This window comes from Cryptomeria japonica, chromosome 7 (genome assembly GCF_030272615.1).
Source record: "Cryptomeria japonica chromosome 7, Sugi_1.0, whole genome shotgun sequence".
Lineage (NCBI taxonomy): Eukaryota > Viridiplantae > Streptophyta > Pinopsida > Cupressales > Cupressaceae > Cryptomeria > Cryptomeria japonica.
Window position 1 is genome coordinate 429685981 of NC_081411.1, and position 21396 is coordinate 429707376.

General features: G+C 38.3%; 1 protein-coding gene across 1 annotated transcript in view; it reads right to left on the bottom strand.

Annotated features, from left to right (window-relative positions):
* Window positions 1–20856: 20856 nt before the first annotated feature.
* LOC131030457 (endonuclease 2) overlaps window positions 20857–21396 on the bottom strand; it is a 140765-nt gene continuing 140225 nt past the window's right edge. The window contains exons 9-10 of the mRNA XM_057961289.2: window positions 21085–21158; window positions 20857–20999 (exon numbers count right to left, since the gene is read on the bottom strand). Of these exons, the coding sequence (XP_057817272.2) occupies window positions 20872–20999; window positions 21085–21158 (202 nt within the window). The 3' untranslated portion in view covers window positions 20857–20871. The remainder of the gene's footprint in view (window positions 21000–21084; window positions 21159–21396) is intronic.

Sequence of the window (21396 nt, forward strand, 5' to 3'; positions counted from 1 at the left end):
GAAGGAATGTTGAGATGTCGGTATAGATGAAGAGTGATGAGTTTGTCACTTTGACAAACTGGATGTGATATGGTCACAATTGATTAGGGAGAAGACAAGGCTGAGCAGATGCCGATAGAGGAAAATGGTCTGATTGAAGATAGAGTCTATTGAGGGTTGATGACATGGTGTCATCATGAGGTTTTACTGGTATGAATGTTCACCGGTAATATGGACAAGGTGCAAATGAAGAAGACTCCCCATCTGATGAATATGTGCATAAGGCAGGTTAGCAAGCGTGTTGACTGATTGAGTAGTTCACTAGAAGAGAAGCAAAGTGCAAGGTTGATGACATACCAGTTTGAGGGATTAACCGGTAGGGTTAGTATACCGGTAGATGAATCCGGTAATGGAGTTGGTCGGTGATTCAATCCATACAAACACAAAATACATAGCAGAGGTGGATGCCACAAAGAGATGATGTGGCAAGCATGCAGAGGTCGGTGGGGTGCCGTGTAGAGATAGGTGTTTCTACAGGTATGCATTTAATATGGATCCCATGATTTGGGGATCAAATCAGAAGAGTGTGGCTCGAGGAAGAATGAGCGACAAAGACAAATCATAGAGTTGTCGGTGCCTGAATCTAAACAAGAAGATCAGATTGTGAGAAGACCTCGAGAAGGAAACAACATAAACATTAATGGAATTTTCATAGAGGCAGGTTGAGAGATGAGGTTGTGGTTGCTAATATTAGAAGATGTGTATTGGAAGGCGCATTAATGGAAGAGATGTATAGTTGGCTATCTGGGAGATCAAATCAGACAAGATCTGATTGGATTTGGTTTTCCTCAAGGTTGATGAGGAAACCCTAACCGCCTAAGATTTGAATTGGCTTTTGGTAGGAAAACCAGGTTATAAATAAGGAAGCCAAACTCATTGAAGGTTTCTACCTAATAGAAGAAGATAATAATGTTGTGAAGTGATTACTTTTGTACGTGAGAGAAAATCAGTCAAGTGCTCAATGAGTATCTAAGAAGAGACTGAGAGTGAGGGAGAATCAGGTTGAAGTGTTCAACCGACAGCACTACAGAACCAGTAGTGTCCATACCAATAGAGAAAAAATGAAGGAAGCTAGGCAGACATAGAATTGGTAGAGTTTAGTACCGGTAAAGAGCAGAGTAGTGAGGAGTGATGGGGAGTCACCTAGCCTGCTCACACTTCACCTAGTTGGTGTTGCTCAATTCCACTAACCTCTCCAGGTCTAGCTATGATCTAAGACCTCCAAGTACTTCTCAATCTATTCTAGGGATTTCTTCTTGTCAATATCAAGGTGTTTACATCAAGTGTTTAACTAGGAACCCTAACATGTCAAGGTGTTTCACACTTGCTCATTCTTGTTGTCTTGTCTTCAAGTTGTCAATTTTACCTCCTGCTATTGTGAGTTGTTACAAAGGTATGGAGGTAGAATTTAACATGAAGTGATTACCATTCGCATCAATTTGTGGTTTGCATCCATTATCTTTCTTACCGATTTCACCATTTTGCCTAGAAAAGGGCTACAAGGAATGAGCCCCTATTAGGCCTCCAAAATCCGGTTTTCTAGGGCTTGGAAGAAAATGGTCCAAAAGACCTTGCAACAATGTTTTTTTTTCTTCAATCATACACCTATCCCCAATTTATTTTAGTGGTTTTTGTTTCTCAACCCACTGTACAATGCCCTAACCCAAAAATGAGGGTTTTGAAGGGTTTCTAGGCCTCTTGACCGACAGTGACTAGTCAAGTTTGTGAAATGGGCATCAAGAGGTCTGGTCAAGGATTCTCCTTGCTATGGAAACTCTTTATGAACTTCATGGACCCCTCCAAAAGGTTTGGTTGTGGTTTTATGCTCACCTCTGCACTATGCACTCAAATTTTACCCTGTCTTCTCTAGCAGGGTTGCTTCTGGACTCGCTTAGAACAAGGTGGTAGCCATATAAAACATCACTTCCAGAATTTCTCCCTACATATTTACACTATTCAAGTGGTTTCCTTCCATTTCCCAATAGGCCGTGATGGTAGCATAGAGGGATTTTATGGGGCAACCATTTTACACAAAATTGCTATATACAAGCCAAAACTAGCTGATTGCAAACAAAACTATGAAAACAAAAACACACACTAACTAAAAATATTGAAATGAATCAAATAACTCTAAAACACACCAAAGAAACTCAATCCATTACTGGATCAATGGATTCAATCCATTTGTATTCACATTATGAGCAAAATAAGCTAAAATAGTGACAAACAATCCGAAAAATGAGTAGTTTTAGATTGTTGATCATACAAAAAAAAAAATCCAACCTTGGTAACCATGCAAGAGGAGGTTCTTATAGTATTCCCCATGCATGGAGGCATTATAGAGTGTTGTTCTATCCCTAACTCCATCGCTAAGCATTTTAGGACAAAAGTTGTCATGACAACTTTTACAATTTTGCACTTTTTGCTTTTCCAACCTATGAAACCTATTCTAAGTCTTTACTCATGAATTTTTAAGCTTTCCTAAGACTATTCTAAATCTCACTCATGCTCATACCAAGTTTTACCACTTTTGACCATCAAGAAGGTCAATTTCCTACTCAAACCACTACTTATGCACAAAAATGCAAACCTAGGAAGAAACTAACTCAACTAGGCCTACACTTGACTCATCACACTCACTCTTGGACCCTTCTGGAGTCCTTATTGAGTACCTGAGTTGGCTAAGGTCAGTACAAGACAAAATTGAGAAAAGACTATAAGCCTAAGTCCTAGGTGCTCTTGCACCATTATCACAAACAAAAGAAAACTAAGTCACCTCCTTGGGGATCAGATTCTGATCAATGCCTAACTTCTTAAACTTTGTCTCAAGCACCCATGTAGCTTCATCATCATCCATACCATGCCATTTGATTAGGTACTCCCAATAGATTTGATTCCTTGTCTTCTTAGCGATCCTTGAACTCAACACCTTCTCAGCCTTTGGATTTGGTTTTGCTGGTAGTTGAAGGTTTTTTGCATCATTTGATACCTCTAAGTGACTATAATTTGAACCTTGAATTGGTCCTTTGTAGGCAACTAAGACTGCTATGTTGAAAACTGGTGACAATCCTATGTCACTAGGTAGGTCCACCTTGTATGCATTTTCTCCATACTTGGCTAGAATGGCACATGGACCCAACCTTCTCATTTGCAACTTGTTAAGTACTCCTTTCCGTAGCCTTGATTTGTTTAGGTGCACCATGACAAGATCTCCTACTTGGAATTGTAGGTTCTTCCTTCTCTCATCAACTTTTTGCTTGTGTTTTCCATTAATGCTTGCTTGACTGATTCATGTACTCCCTTCATTGATTGAGAAAAGTCTTCTGCATATGCACTTCTTGCTGTTGCATTACCTTAAGTCTCTTAGCTTCAAAATACCCCTTGGGTGAACACCATAGACCACTTCAAAAGGGCTCTTGCCGGTGGTCCTATTTATTGTGTCATTGTAAGCATATTTAGCTTGTGAAAGAACTTGATCCCATGTCTGACCATACTCTTTGGTAAGACACCTCAATAATTTCCCTAAGCTTCTATTCACCACTTTGGTCTACCCATCTATTTGTGGATGGTATGCTGATCCGAAAGATAGGTTGGTGCCAAGTTTTTGCCAAAGTGTCTTCCAAAAATGACTCATGAACTTTGAGTGTCTATCTGAAACAATGCTCATGGGTAAACCATGTATCCTTATCACTTCCTTGAAGAACAAATGAGCTATTTGGCATGCATCATGAGTAGTCTTGCAAGGCACAAAGTGGGCCATCTTACTAAATCTGTCCACAATGACATAAATGCTGTCAAATCCTTGCTTTGTTCCTTGGTAAACCTACTTTAAAGTCCATACTAATGCATTCCCAAGGTCTATTTGGTATGGGAAGAGGTTGGTATAAACCGGCATTTGAAGAAGTACCCTTGGCCTTTTGGAAAACTATACAAGTCTCCACATACTTTTTCACATCTTGATTCATCCTTGGCCAATAATAATACTTCTGAACCAACTCTTGAGTCTTATTGACTCCAAAATGACCACTAAGGCTTCCATTATGCTTCTCGTGTATGAGATTTTCTCTCATTGACCCTATAGGCACACAAAGTTATCCACCCCTAAATAATAATCCATCTTGTAAGGTAAAATCAGAATACTCACTATGAAAATGATTTTGGTATTCTTTGCACACCTTGTAGGCATTTGAGAAGTCTTCATCCTTTGAGTATAGGTCTCTAAAACTATCAACACCTATGCTCCTCAACTGAATTTCTCGGACTGTTAAAAGTCTTCTGCTCAATGCATTAGCAACCCAGTTTAACTTCCCTTTTTTGTGTTTGATTGTGAATGTGTAGGCTTGCATGTACTCCACTCATTTCATGTGTTTATGAGTGAGTTTGGAATGCTTGATTGTCCATATAGACTACAAATTCCTTAGGAAGGAGATAGTGTCTCCACTTCCTCAAAGCCCGCACTAAAGCATATAATTCCAAGTCATAAGAGGAGTATTTCCTCTTTGCATCACTTAGCTTCACACTATGGAAAGCTATTGGTCTTTCTTCTTGGCTTAGAACAACACCTACTGCAATATTGCTTGCATCACATTCCACTGTGAAAATTTTCTCAAAACTAGGCAACACTAACACTAGTTGAGTAGCTATCTTCTCCTTCAAGGTTTCAAATCCTCTATTTGCTTGTTCATTCCACTGAAACTTTTCCTTCATTCCACCTCTAATGGTGTCTAACATTGGTGCAGATATAGCACTGAATTGCCTAATGAACTTCCTGTAGTACTGAGCTAGTCCATGGAAGCTTCCCACCTCTGTTGCTAACTTAGGAGTAGGCCAATTTATTATGGCTTCAACCTTGCTGGTATCCATCTTGAGGTTACCTTGAGACAACACAAACCCAAGGTAAACCAACTCCTACTTAAAAAATTCACACTTGTCCAAATTCATGGTTAGCTTCTTATCATACAATCTTTGTAGCACATTTTGTAAATGATTAATATGATTTGCCCTATCCTTACTGAAAATGAGAATATCATCTAGATATACCACCACAAATTTACCTATGAAGTCCTCCATCACCTCATTCATGAGTCTCATGAAGGTTCTTGGAGCATTGGATAAGCCACATGACATTGCATGCCATTCATAAAGACCTTTTGTAGTCTTAAATGCAGTTTTCCACTCACCACCCTCCTTAATCCTAATTTGGTGTATCCACTTTTAAGGTCAATCTTGGTAAAGTACTTGGTTTCCCCTAAACAATCCATTAGGTCTTCTATTCTAGGAATTGGAAACCTATATCTGATGGTGATCCTATCTATAGCTCTAGAATCAATACACAATCTCCAAGTACCACCTTTCTTTGGGGCTAACATGGTAGGGAAAACACAAGGGCTAATGCTTTTCCTAATTAGGCCTTGGTCTAAAAGCTCTTGGATTTGCTTGGCAATCTCAACATTTTGTTGGGGAGTCATTTTGTAAGATGCCTTGTTAGATAAGGATGCTCTGGGAATGAAGTCTATTTGATGGCTTATGATTCTTTTAGGAGGTAAGGTGGCTGGCTATCCATCACTCACTATGCCTTTGAACTTCTTCAATAGGTCTTGAACCTTTATTAGCGAATCTGGCTTCTCTTTCTTGTCTTCCTCTTTAGGCTTCATTACTAATGCAAATCCTATGCCTTCACCTTCCTCTAGTGTCTTCAAGAATTATTTTTCACTCACCAAAAGAACATTAGGACCTGCTGCCCTCTTTTCACCTTCCTCAAGGATAGATTGGATCTTGAATCTAACTCCATTTTTCTTGAATGAGTATGCATTCTTAGCTCCATCATGAATAATTTGTCTGTCAAATTTCCATGATCTTCCTAATAGAAAGTGGCATGCATCCATGGGTAGGACATCACATAACACTTTGTCCTTATACCTCCCAAAGGTAAAATCCACCCATGCTTGCTCATTGACTAGGAAATGTTGGCCTTTGTTCAACCAAGTGACTCTATAAGGGTTGTTGTGGGGTATCCTTTGTAACTTGAGCTTACTCACTACCTCTTCTGACACAATATTGTCTATTGACCCTGAATCAATGATCACTTTGCAAACTTTGTCCATTATCTTGCATTTGATCCTAAATAATGACCTCCTTTGGCTAGGCTCTTCTTTGATAGGTTATTTTATCAAAGTTCTTCTTATCATCAAGTTGTCACCTACCTCTGATTCTAAGGCAACTTCTGAAGTCTTTCTACTTGAAGTCTCTTCTTGAAGATAATTCACTCTCCTTTCACCACCTTGTGATGATGATCCCTTCTTTGGACACCTATATGCTGGATGACTGATGCAAAGTGCACACAACAGGAAGTGTCAAATGGACTCACAGTCTCTCAGACTCAAAAGGTGACTATTCCAGCTTAGTCTACCTTACCCACACTTGGTAAGGAACTGTAAGACCACCCTCACACAACCTTAAGACCTACACAAGGCCAAACTCAATCCCTTATGGGTTACTCAACTTAGACTCAATCCCTTAATGAGGCTCAAACAAGGAAAATGTCTCAAATCTATTGTCTGATGCTAAATAGCAGTAGGGACACCTTCTATGACCCTAACCAACCCAAAATCCAACCACTAAGCGGCTGCCCCAAACCTTACTATGCCAACTTCACTTTTTGGGCTTACTCGACTACTAGGTCTGTCAGCAAGGAATTGATCAATACAAGACAAAATTGACAAAGAACATGGTACTATTTTTGTTGATTTGGAACCTCCAACATATGGTCAAACATTCCCCAAGAGGACAGAGCCTCACCTTACTCCTGCACTATCAAACTCTTACTTGGTTCACAAGCCTAATTGGCCAATCCAGGCTTGGAACACCAACAAGCACTTGATGATGGGTTCATAAGGCTTGGAAAGAGTCTTGGGAAGTTTGTTCAACTTGTTTTCTTGCCTCTCAATAGCTTTCACTAGCCCCTTGGTCCTTTTACTGATCGGCACACTTCAAACATCAAAGTGCAGGCTAAATACATGAGGATATTTAGCCTATGGCTTGCACAAACACCAAGCAATCTTCTTCACTAGGTCCTAGGTGTTTAGGATGTTATATTACACCATCATACCTTGAAAATTCCAAAGGGACTTGAATTGACACCCCTAGAATTGCAAGATATGTGCCATTTAGCAGTAAAACCCCAAAGCCCTAGGGTTTGCAGCAGTTTAGAGGAAAAATTTGATAACTTCCTCAAATCAACACAAAAATCTATCAAAATAGAACCAAATGAAATTTATTTCACATTTTCATACAACCATGGGCCTGTTTCAGGCTTTCAAATCCATACAGAACCATACAGTCACAAGTTTGCTCAGAAAAACTGGTTTTTTATCAAAATTTTGTGCAATTTTTACATCTCAATCACTTCCAACCCTTTGGAAGTCGAATTCAAAGCCTAAATAGGCTTCCCCTAATAGGCTCAACTGAACCAAGGTGGTTGGGAACCGTTGGAGCCTTTGTTTAACTAAATTTCAAAAGTTGCACAAAACTGTCGAAAGTTGTTAACTCCATTTTTGACAATTTTTGCATTTTTTGCAATTTTAACATGTATAACCCCTAACCATTCCAAAATGGTTCTAACATGACCATATGGACTACAAAACATCAAAATCAACTCCCTAATGCCAAAACTAATCACTAGAAGAAAAAAAATGACTACTAGACCTAATAGGATCCAAGTGGACTAAGGCAACTCTAGGTTTATAGAATGACCTAAGAGTCCCTTGACCACACAAAAAGGATCACCAAGACATGAATGGTCATCACACATCCTTATTACAAGAAAAAAATGAAAAAGAAAACAAAAATGCCACAAAGACAAGTCAAGGTGCCCTGCACCATGCTCCACAGGTTCAAAAGAACTCAAGTCCCTTGAGTTGGAATGCTCTCAAACTAAAACCCTGCCTTTTCAATGGCGTCCTTAGTCATCCATGTGGCTTCCTCCAGGGGTTGGTGTTTCCATCTGACCAAGTATTCATAGTACACCTTCCTCCTTGTTTGTTTAGTCACCCTCTTGTCAAGGATACTTTCAATCTCAAGAGTAGATGGCTATGATATCTCCTTGAGTGATTCATCATGATGCATCCTTTGCTCACCTGCAACAAAAACATCATCTACAGATCCTTTATAAGGATAAAGGTCAGCAACATTAAAGATAGGTGATAAACCAATAGATGAAGGTAGATCAACTTGATATGCATTATTCCCACACTTTTTGAGGATCTTACAAGGACCAAGCTTTCTCATCATCAACTTGGTGTACTTCTCCTTCGGCAATCTTTCCTTTTTCAGATGTACCATCACCAAATCACCCACTTTGAATTGCAAATCTCTTCTTTTCTTATCTACTGCTGCCTTATACTTTTCTGTGGTATGGTGCAGCCGGTTCCTTACTTGATCATGCACATCCTTCATTACCTCTACAAAATCTTCAGCCAAAGCACTCTTCTTCTCCAAATGACTAACATCTCTGAGTTCCATTATCCCTCTAGGGTGTACACCATAAACAACTTGAAAAGGTGTCATACCTGTACTCCTGTTAATGGAATCATTGTAAGAAAATTCAGCTTGTGCCAAAATAGAATCCCAACTTGAATCATATTCTTGTGTTAGGCATCTCAAGAGGTTTCCAAGTGACCTATTGATAACCTCAGTTTGTCCATCCGATTGAGGGTGATATGCTGAAGATAAGGCAACATTGGTGCCAAGCTTTTTCCATAAGGTCCTCCAAAAGTGACCTATAAACTTAGGATCCCTATCCGATATGATTGACATAGGTAATCCATGAAGTCTAACTACCTCTTTAAAGAATAAACCTGCAACATGTGAAGCATCATGAGTGGTTTTGCAAGGAATAAAGTGAGCCATCTTGGAAAATCTGTCCACAACCACATACACACTGTCATAACCAGATTTGGTTCTTGGAAGACCAAGCACAAAGTCCATACTTACTGAATCCCATGGCTTGGAAGGGATAGGTAATGGTGTATATAATCTTGCATTAGATGTTTGGCCCTTGGCCCTCTGACAAATAAAACAAGTCTCAACAAACTTTCTTACATCAGTCTGAAGTTTAGGCCAATAATAAAATCTTCTTACCAACTCCAATGTTTTATCTATCCCAAAGTGACCTGCTAGACTCCCACAATGCTTTTCCTTGATTATATTCTCCCTTATTGATCCTTTAGGTATACAAAGCAAACTACCTTTGAACAAAAATCCATCTTGTATCAGAAACTCAGAAAAATCAGTATGATACCTTGTTGTCCTATCCATGCATACCTTGTAGATTTCCTTGAAATCATCATCCGTAGCATACATGTCCTTTATTGTGTGTATACCTACACTTTCCAATTGAACTTCTTGGATGGTTAAACTCCTCCTGCTTAAAGCATCAACAAGTTTATTAGCAACACCTTTCTTATGTTTTATGGTAAAAGTATAAGATTGCAAGAATTCCATCCATTTAACATGTCTATGATGAAGTTTCTCCTGCCTATTTAGAAAACTCAAAGCATGATTATCTATGAACACAATAAATTCCTTAGGGAGTAGGTAGTGCCTCCATTTTCTCAAGGCTTGGACCATAGCATAGAGTTCAAGGTCATAGGTAGAGTACTTTTGTTTAGCCTCATTCAACTTTTCACTAAAGAAGGCTACTGGCCTCCCTTCTTGGCTTAGGACTCCTCCAATAGCCCTATTGCTAGCATCACATTCTACCACAAAAAATTTATGAAAATCTAGAAGTACAAGGGTGGGAAGTGCTGCAATCTTCCTTTTCAACGTCTCAAATGACCTACTGGCTTCATTGGTCCATACAAACACACATTTCCTTCTACCTTTTATGGTATCTATGAGTGGAGCACAGATTCCACTAAAGTTTCTAATGAACTTTCTATAGAAACTACACAAGCCATGAAATTTTTTTACCTCAGTTGCATTGGTAGGTGCTGGCCAACTAAGCATGGCTTCAACTTTGGATGGATCCATTTTCAAATTTCCTTTTGAGATGACAAATCCTAGGAAAACCAACTCTTCTTGCCTGAATGAACACTTCTCAAGGTTGATTTTCAGTTGCTCTTCATGGAGTTTCTTGAGGACCATGTCTAGGTGTTTGAGGTGCTCTTCCTTGCTGCTGCTAAACACCAAAATATCATCCATATAGACTACAACAAACTTGTTAATGAAAGGTGCTAGGACTTCATTCATCAAGCGCATAAAAGTGCTAGGAGCATTAGATAAACCAAAAGGCATTACAACCCACTCAAACAAACCTTCATTGGTCTTGAAAGTTGTTTTCCATTCATCTCCTTGTCTGATCCTTATCTGATGGTATCCGCTTTTGAGGTCAATCTTTGAGTAGTACCTAGCTCCTCCTAAACAATCCATGAGATCTTCCAATCTAGGCATAGGAAAATGGTATCTGATGGTTATCTTGTTGATTGCTCTAGAGTCAACACATAATCTCCAAGTTCCTTCTTTCTTAGGTGCAAGGACTGTTGGTACAGTATAGGGACTAACACTTTTCCTTATGAAACCCTTCTCCAACAATTCTTGAATCTGCCTTGCTATTTCTGCATTTTGTTCAGGGGTGAGTTTGTAAGCAGCCTTATTAGGCAAAGTGGATCCTAGGATCAGATCTATACAATGACCGATCATCCTTTTAGGGGGTAAGGTATGATTGGTACCATCTGCAACAATTCCTTTATACTGATCCAACAGATCAACAATCTCCTTGGGGCCTACATTCTTCAACAAATTCTATTTTTTCTCTTGCTTGGGTATGCTATCCTTAGGCTTCACCACAACAACAAAACACATGGTCTGGTCCTCCTTTAGGCCTTTCATGAACTCCTTTTGTCCAACCAGCATCACACTGCCAGTCGAGTTCTTTTTCTGTCCATCAGCCAGTAAGGAATTCATTGTGAAATTTTCACCATTCTTCTTAATGTGATACACATTCTTCTTGCCATCATGTTGTGCACTTGTGTCATACTGCCAAGGTCTCCCTAGAAGAATATGGCAGGCATCCATAGTCACTACTTCACACAAAACTTTGTCTTCATAACCACCGATTGAAAAACTGACCCAACATTGCTCATCAACTAGTGTTTGCTGCTCCTTATTCAGCCATGATAATTTATAGGGGTTAGGATGGGGTATTTTCTTCAATCCTAACTTCTCAATCATCTCAGTAGAAGCCAAGTTCTCAGTAGAACCAAAACCAACTATTACTCTACATACTTTACCATTCACCAAACATTTGGTTCGGAACAAGGACTTTCTCTGTGGTGGCTCCTTGTTGATTGATGTCAAAAGTGTTCTATTGAACATAATACATTCTCCATTTACTGGATCAGCAAGTCTTGATGAGGTGGTGTGATATGATGTGGTACTTTGATGGTCATCATCTTGGGCTAGCTACACCCTTCTTTCTCCTTGCTGGCCTGAACTGTTGCTTGCTTTCTCAGGACACCTAAATGACTGGTGACCTACTTGGTTACATGAGAAACATCTCCCAGTGAATACATTAGGGCCTCTACCTCCAAATCTACCCCTTCCATTACCTCTTCCACCTCTAGGATTGCTTCTATAACTGGAATCTTTCTCAACATCTTACTGGCTGCTCTCACCTTGTGGTCTTGATGAAGAACTTCTACCCTGAAATCTGCCTCTGCCCCTAAAGTTCTGATTACCTCTGCCACCCCTATTGTTTTTCTCACCTCTCTTTCTTTGTTTTTCTTCTATCTTCAATGCCATTTGATGACACCTATGGATTGATTCAGGATTAAACAGGCTTAATTCATCTTGAATACTGCATTTCAATCCGTTCAAGTACCTAGCCAACTTCTAATTTTCAGTTTCAGATATTTTAGTCTTCAAGGTGAGTTTGTGAAATTCCTCTGTATAGGTATTGACATCCATATCCTTTTGTTTCAAGTTATGTAGCTTCTTGTGGAGGGAAACTTCAAAGTCTTCATCTTAGCCAACATCCTCTTCCACATGGTGATAGGTGCCTTGTTGTTCTCAACCCTCTCATTCTGCAGGAAGTTCCACCAACTCAATGTTGGACCCTTCATCTTTGATTTGGCTATCTTCACCTTTGAACTCTCAGGTGTATCATCACACTCAAAGTAGTTTTCAAGGGCTTCCACCCAATCCATGTATTCTTCTAGATTCATCTTTCCCATGAACATTGGGACATCTGGTGTGCTATCCTTTCTTCCTACTCTTTCAAGAGCCTCTAAGAAATGTCTTTGGTCTGCTAGTATGTTCAACCTCTCCAACCAAGATACAAGTATCTCTTCTTCTTCTTCCTCATACTCCTCTTCTTCCCTTCTTCCTTCTTGTCTTTGCTTGAGTCTCTCCAACTCCATCTCCATCTTCTTGCTCTTTGCAAGGTGCTCCTTGAGCATCTTGGCCAACTCCTTATTGGTAACATTTTGAGGGAATTCATCCCCATCATTGCCTTCATTTTCTGACATCTTCCACCACCTCGGATCTTTGTAGTGCTCTGATACCACTTGATGCAGAGTGCACACAACAGGAAGTGTCAAATGGACTCACAGTCTCTCAGAAACAAAAGGTGACTATTCCAACTTAGTCTACCTTACCCACACTTGGTAAGGAACTATAAGACCACCCTCACACAACCTTAAGACCTACACAAGGCCAAACCCAATCCCTTATGGGTTACTCAACTTAGACTCAAAAGTAGCTTCAGGGACTCAATCCCTTAATGAGGCTCAAACAAGGAAAATGCCTCAAATTTGTTGTCTGATGCTAAATAGCAGTAGGGACACCTTCTATGACCCTAACCAACCCAAAATCCAACCACTAAGTGGCTGCCCCAAACCTTACTATGCCAACTTCACCTTTTGGGCTACCTCGGCTACTAGGTCTGTCAGCAAGGAATCGATCAATACAAGAAAAACTTGACAAAGAACATGGTACTATTTTTGTTGATTCGAAAGCTCCAACATATGGTCAAACATTCCCCAAGAGGACAGAGCCTCACCTTACTCCTGCACTATCAAACTCTCACTTGGTTCACAGGCCTAATTGGCCAATCCAGGCTTGGAACACCATCAAGAACTTGATGATGGGTTCATAAGGCTTGGACAGAGTCTTGGGAAGTTTTTTCAACTTGTTTGCTTGCCTCTCAATAGCTTTCACCAGCCCCTTGGTCCTTTTATTGATCGACACACTTCAAACATCAAAGTGCAGGCTGAATACATGAGGATATTTAGCCTATGGCTTGCACAAACACCAAGAAATCTTCTTCACCAGGTCCTGGGCATTTAGGATGTTATAGTACACCATCATACCTTGAAAATTCCAAAGGAACTTGAATTGACACCCCTAGAATTGCAAGATATGTGCCATTTAGCAGTAAAACCCCAAAGCCCTAGGGTTTGCAGCAATTTAGAGGAAAAATTTGATAACTTCCTCAATTCAACACCAAAATCTATCAAACTGGAACCAAATGAAAGGTCTTTCACATGTTCATACAACCATGGGCCTATTTTAGGCTTTCAAATCTATACAGAACCGTACAGTCATGAGTTTGCTCAAAAAAACTGGTTTTTTATCAGAATTTTGTGTAATTTTTACATCTCAATCACTTCCAACCCTTTGGAAGTCAAATTCAAAGCCTAAATTGGCTTCCCCTAATAGGCTCAACTGAACCAAGGTGGTTGTTAACCGTTGGAGCCTTTTTTTAACTAAATTTCAAAAGTTGCACAAAACTGTCAAAAGTTGTCAACTCCATTTTTGACAGTTTTTGCATTTTTTGCAATTTTAACCTGTATGACCCCTAACCATTCCAAAATGGATCTAACATGACCATATGGACTACAACACATCAAAATCAACCCCCTAATGCAAAAACTAATCACTACAAGAAAAAAATGACTACTAGACCTAATAGGATCCAAGTGGACTAAGGCAACTCTAGGTTTATAGAATGACCTAAGAGTCCCTTGACCACACAAAAAGGATCACCAAGACATGAATGGTCATCACACATCCTTATTACAAGCAAAACATGAAAAAGAATACAAAAATGCCACAAAGACAAGTCAAGGTACCCTGCACCAATGACCAAGTTTGTTGCAACGGTAACACTTCATTGTTGTAAAATATGAGGAACCTCTACCTTGTCCACTAGATGTTCCTCTAAAACCACTGTTTTACCCCCTTCCTCTATTGAATCCTCCTTTACTAGTGCCACTTTCTTGCTGCTCATTGAGTTTAGACTCACCTTGTGTCCTTTGCTCTGAACTTATTCCTCCAAAGCTTCCCCTATGGCCTCTATTTTCTTTTCCTCTACCCCTGCCCCTATTGCTACTTGAATCATGTCTTTGTTTCAATTTTTCTTCCACTTTAAGGGCAAGTTGATAGGTTTGTTGAACTCTCTTTAGGCTCATTACACTGCTTTCTTCTTGGATGTTCCACTGTAGACCATTTAGGTACGTAGCAACTTTGAGACTCTCTTCTTCCACCACATGAGATCTAAGGCTAAGTTTATGGAACTCCTCTGTATAACTACTGACATCAAGGTATTTTTGTCTTAGGTTTTGTCTCTTCCTATGAATCTGCACTTCATAGTCATCAGGGAGATAGACTTCTTTGATTTTGACTAACATCCCTTTCCAAGAAGAGACGGGTGCTTTGCCCATTTTCTTTCTCTCATCTTGCACAAATTTCCACCATGTGAGAGAAGCTCCTCTCATCCTAGACTTGGCCACTTTAACCCTTTGGCCTTCAGTTATGTCTTCACATTCAAAATGGTTCTCCATGCCTTCTATCCATTCTAAGACCAATTCTGCTTCCATCTTACCAGTGAACAATAGCAAACCTTCCAGTGATTTACCACTTAAGGCCTTCAATGCCTTTAGGAAAGGTTCTTGTTCTAGGACATGATCAGGTTCAGGTACTTTGCCAATCTCTGACACTTCTTTACCCTTCCCTTCTTCTCCTTCAACCTTTACCAACACTTCATCTACCTTGGTTTCAATCTCACCAAGCTTACTTTCCAATTCAATCAACTTCTCCTTCAAGAGTCTATTTTCTTCCTCTTGATCATCCACTTTCTTTTCCAACTCTGCATTGGTCACCATACTATTGTCTCCTATAGATTCCACTGAGGACATCTACTCACCTAGCCCAAATCTTATAGGCTTTGATACCAATTTGATGGGGAGTCACCTAGCCTGCTCACACTTCATCTAGTTGGTGTTGCTCAATTCCACCAACCTCTCCAGGTCTAGCTATGCTCTAAGAGCTCCAAGTCCTTCTCAATCTCTTCTAGGGCTTGCGTCTCATCAATCTCAAGGTGTTTGCATCAAGTGTTTAACTAGGAACCCTACCATTTCAGGGTGTTTCCCACTTGCTCATTCTTGTTGTCTTGTCTTCAAGTTGTCAATTTTACCTCTTGCTGTTGTGAGTTGTTGCAGAGGTGTAGAGGTAGAATTTAACATGAAGTGATTACCATTTGGGTCCATTTGGGGTTCGCATCCATTATCTTTCTTACCAATTTCACCATTTTGGCTAGAAAAGGGCTACAAAGAATGAGCCCCTATTAGGCCTCCAAAATCCGGTTTTCTAGGGCTTGGAAGAAAACAGTCCAAAAGACCCTGCAACAAGGTTTGATTTTATTCAATCATACACCTATCCCCAAGTTATTTTAGTGGTTTTGGTTTCTCAACCCACCGTACAATGCCCTAACCCAAAAATGAGGGCTTTGAAGGGTTTTTAGGCCTCTTAACCGACAGTGACTGGTCAAGTTTGTGAAATGGGTATCAAGAGGTCTAGTCAAGGCTTCTCCTTCCTATGGAAACTCTTTATGAACTTCATGGACCCCTCCAAAAGGTTCGGTTGTGGTTTTATGCTCACCCTTGCACTATGCATTCAAATTTCATCATGTCTTCTCTAGTCGGGTTGCTCTTGGACTCACCTAGAACAAGTTGGTAGCCGTATAAAAAATCACTTCCAAAACTTATCCTTGCATATGTACACTATAAAAGTGGTTTCCTTCCATTTCCCAATAGGTCGTTATGGTAGCACAAAGGGATTTTATGGGGCAACCATTTTACACAAAATTGCTATATACAAGCCAAAATTAGCTGATTGCAAACAAAACTATGAAAACACCAACACACACTAACTAAAAAGATTGAAATGAATCAAATGACTATAAAACACACCAAAGAAACTTAATCCATTACTATATCAATGGGTTCAATCCATTTGTATTGACATTATGAGCAAAATAAGCTAAAATAGTGACAAATAGTCCGAAAATGAGTAGTTTCAGATTGTTGATCATACAAAAACAAAACTCCAACCTTGGTAACCATGCAAGAGGAGGTTCTTATAGTCTTCCCCACATGTGGAGGCATTCTAGGGCATTTTTCTATCCCTAATTCCATCGCTAAGCATTTTAGGACAAAAGTTGTCATGACAACTTTTACAATTTTGCACTTTTTGCTTTTCAAGCCTATGAAACCTATTCTAATTCTTTACTCATGACTTTTTAAGCTTTCCTAAGACTATTCTAAACCTCACTCATGCTCATACCAAGTTTTACCACTTTTGACCATCAAGAAGGTCAATTTCCTACTCAAACCACTACTTATGCACAAAAATGCAAACCTAGGAAGAAACTAACTCAACTAGGCCTACACTTGACTCATCACACTCACTCTTGGACCCTCCTGGAGTCCTTATTAAGTACCTGACTTGGATAAGGTCAGTACAAGCCAAAATTGAGAAAATATTATAAGCCTAAGTCCTAGGTGCTCCTGCACCAAGGAGGAGGTCCAGTAGAGTATAACAGAGGAAAGGTGAACCAGTAGAGTTTACCAACAATACATCATCAGAGAGAGAGAGGTGCACCGGTGTAGAAGAGAAGGTGTCTCACCGACAGAGTAAGGTATATGAAATGGTTACAAGATTCACTTGTAACAGTATGACTACTTTTACCTTTGATGTTCTCATTGTGGTCACTGATTTGTAGCTCGGTGCAGGGGTTGTAGCCCATAAACTAGTAGGGGTTGTATCTCCTTTGGGTTGGTGCCCATAAACCAGTTAGGAGTTGGTGCTCCTTGGGTTGGTGCCCTAAATCAGGGGTTGTAGCTCCTTGGGTTGGTGCCCTAAATATTGTAACAAAGTTTCATTGTGAGGCTGGATTGGAGCAACAGACTCTAACAACATTGCTCATTGAGGTTTTTCCCATCTTGGGTTTTCCTCGTACATACTGGTGTTATGTGATGTCCCTTTATGTGAATGCATTTGTGTCTAATCTCCCCACTAATCGGTAAGTCTGCATTGAGTTAGAATCTAATAGCTTGTATACTCACATAAGTCAGTTAAAGGGAAAAAGTTTGAGAACCACTGATTCACCCCCCTCTTGGTGGTGCATTGTGTCTAACACTATGAGCCACCACCACAGAGTCACCCTCCAAAGAATGATGTTGCATGCAATGACTTGAAAGCATCGCCATAGACAAAAAAAATGACTGTATGCAATGAGCTAATAAAGCTACAAAAAAACATAGACCTAACCAAATTAATTGCAAAACTTCAGATCTTTGAAAAAACATACAAGGAGTTTTAGTATCGGCTCTGATACCTTGAAGAAGAGAAGAAATACAACTTCAGAGATCCCAAGAACACTTGCAAGCAAAACACATGTCACAAGAGAAGAATGGAGGCAAAAAAGCAATAATGGCTCTGAAGAAAAAGATTATCATTCAAAAAGGGAATAGAATACAAAAGTACAATACAATCCTTATAAAAGGATACTAGAAACCCTAAAGGAGAAAACCCTAAAGAATTATAAGATTCCTAAGTTTAGCTTAAGCGTAGAGTATAATAGACTAATAATTAAATAAATAATTATTAGCCACAACATGATAACTCTAACATTTATGTTCATGTTAAAGGATAGGAAGGATTAAGTGATCATGTATAGCTTGCATTTAAGTAATCTTGGTAAAGGAATGTGGTCATGATAGTAAAAGAAACGGCAATGGATTAGGAACTTTTGGAATTGGTTTATAAAATGAACTTAAGGAATATGGATTGGGATTGCATTGAAAGTATAGCATATCATGTTAGAATAAAATATAGTGAGTTGAATATCATGAAAGATAGGAATTAAGTGTATTGCATTAATAATGATTAACTTAGATGTGGTAATGGTAATAAGTAGATTGTTATTGCTTATGTTGGTAGTTTAAGTAATGATGTTGAGATACCCTAGGGAGATGATAGTGATGTTATGTTATTCCGCTTGCGTTATTAGTTTTATATGTTATGATTCATGTTCATAGTGATTTAATGATAATGGATGTAATTTGTAGATAATGATATGTGTTGCATTAGATGTCAAATTTAAATAAATTATCTCCATTATTTTTTAGTTTCTTTATTTTTGTAGGGTATCTTGGCGGGCATTACATGCTACATTGGTTTGGGATATACAAATTTAGAGAATTTTGTTGGTTAGCCATGCTTTGGTTGCAATAAGATGAAATAAATGTGGATTGTCTATATCCACATGTATTTTTAGTGTTGATGTAGATTTAGTTAATTGGCCTTATTTGTGGTCATTTGTGCATGGGTATGTTTGCAGTAAGATGAAAGGATGGATAATTAAAGTGATTGGATAGTTAGTTATTAGGACTTGTAGAGTGTTGTTTATCATGATGTCATTGATAGCTTGGTTACATGATTCAATGAGATATTTTGAAAGTGGTATTTTCCTCATAGTTTATCTTCTTATCTTGGAGATCTTAGTTCTAATTTATCCTCTAAAGTTTATGGTATTATAACTGAGTGTGTGTGGACCATGTGTGATCTTTATTTAGAAGATAAATATCACAATGCCATGGAGATCTTGGTATCATGGTTCCAATGGGAGCTTTGATAGTGATGTGGATTCATTAGTTAGTGAAAGGAGATATTTTGTAGTGGTTGCACATGTCATGAAAACTCTTGGATCAAGAATTCTTGTAATCAGTTAGTGTACTTTGAATCTTGTGTTCCATTGACAAGAGATGGTAATATTTATGTAATTGATGCTGACATCTTGGTTAGCTATGGATGACTCTTAGAGTCTTTGGTTGATCTATCAACTTATGAATTTTTAGTTTTAATAAGTGATCCTTCGTTGAAAGTATGGTTTGGTATTGTGCGATGGTGGACTCTTGGTTGTAGGTTCTCTTTATCAAGGTAGATTATGCCACATGTTTTGGCATTTACCAAATAGGTAACCCACCTTTTATGGGTAGTTGGACTTAATGCACCTATTGGATGTATATGGCCATATTTTGTTATATATATAGTATTCTCCTATCACCTAAACAAGGTCAATGATAGTTTTGTGAGAGTAAAGAGAGTATTTTGAAAATTATCCTTTTATTGTCTCTATTTTCTCTCTTTTATGATAATCTCTAATTTTCACTATTTTGAGTTTTGATCATCTATAGATTGGAGTTATGTGTGATCTTCAGTTGCCAACAAAACTTGGCCTCACTGTCGCTTCTTGTAGAATCTAACTTGGTAAAAATGCAAAAAATAATAGATACCTAGAAAGTTAAAAATGCACCAATCCATGAGCATTGACAAAGGTCCATGTATCTCAAATCCATGAGTGTATAGAATGATTTAATCCAAAATTTACTTTTTGATACTAAGTTTTTCAAATATTAAATATTTTTTTAATGTGCAACTCACACATAAAATATCTAACCAATATTACATACAATTTTACAAGTGGACCCAAATAAATATTTATCTTGCATAATATAAAAAAATTTCCAACCAATAACCAAAAAATTGCAAGGGTGACTTTGGTGCAAATTGGGGCTATAAACTCGATTTACACCAAGAAGCGGGACTTTGGTGCAAATCAAGGTTATAAACCCTATTTACACCAAGAAGCGGGACTTTGGTGCAAATCGGGGCTATAAACCCGATTTACACCAAAAAGGGTGACTTTGGTGCAAATTGGGGCTATAAACCCAATTTACACCAAAAAATGAGGAGTTTGGTGCAAATCAGGGCTATAAATCCGATTTACACCAAGAAGGGTGACTTTGGTGCAAATTGGGGCTATAAACCCAATTTACACCAAAAGGGAACTTTGGTGCAGATCGGGGCTATAACGCCAATTTACACCAAAAAATAAAAACTAACTCCTAAAAAGAGTTTTGTCAATTGTTTAGATTAACAAATTGAGACTCAATGCCAAATGATTTCTCGAGAGCCTGACTACACATGAGGGGGTTTGACAAGCACCTCAACATGCGTGCTTAGAGGGTGTGGGCTACAAATTGGACAAAATTTGTAAGAGTTATTCCACAATTTTGAGCAAGCCAAAATTGAAGATAACAAATCTATAATTCAAAAATAAATGAAAATGAAATTTTTTATTTTCAAATTATAAAATATAAATATACTTAGAAAAGGATACAACTATAATACATGTAAATATATTTTACTTGAAGATGTAAGTATAATTATGGTAGCCCTCTTATGCTCTAATCTATTTCTAACCCAAGTTTCTTAGTATTTTTCAACAAAATTAGTAAGGAAATCTTAATGGTATTCTTTTGGGCATCTAAACTTGCATGTGATGATCCCATAAGTACACCATTAGAATAATGTATGTTGTGGACGTTTGAAAAAAATAAAATATATAATTGTAGATGAATACAATGCACATGGAATGCTAGTATTGTAGATGAATACAAAGTGTACACATGCTTTAGAACATCAATCATTTTATAACTCTGATTGTAGATTGTAGTTTTGTGTTGAATGAAAGATGCGATTGAGTGTTGCAGCCAACCTTATGCCTGCTTTTGCAAGTTGATTCTCAACAATGGGTAGACGTGACACAAAATAGTCATCTACAAAGGAAAGCATACAAGAAATTATGATCTATAAAATTTGAAAATGGAAAAGATAGGAACAATTTGCTATTGATTAATCTACCTCCCAAAACAATATCTTCCTCAAAATCTTTGTAAGCCCACTTGCAAGCAAGAATGATACTCTCATTTGCATACCTGCACGCTCAACAATCCATATTCCAATCTATAACTATACTAGTAATATATTTGTAGTTCAATATGCAAAGTATTTTATAAAATCTACAACTTTTTTATTTTGTCTAGAGTACAAAAAATTAAATATTGAATTGTTTAATGTAAATTATTGGAATTGTTTCACTAAAATTTGGATGTTCTTTATTGGTTATATGGTTCAAAAACAGAAAATAGCATGGTCTAGTAAATATTACAATTG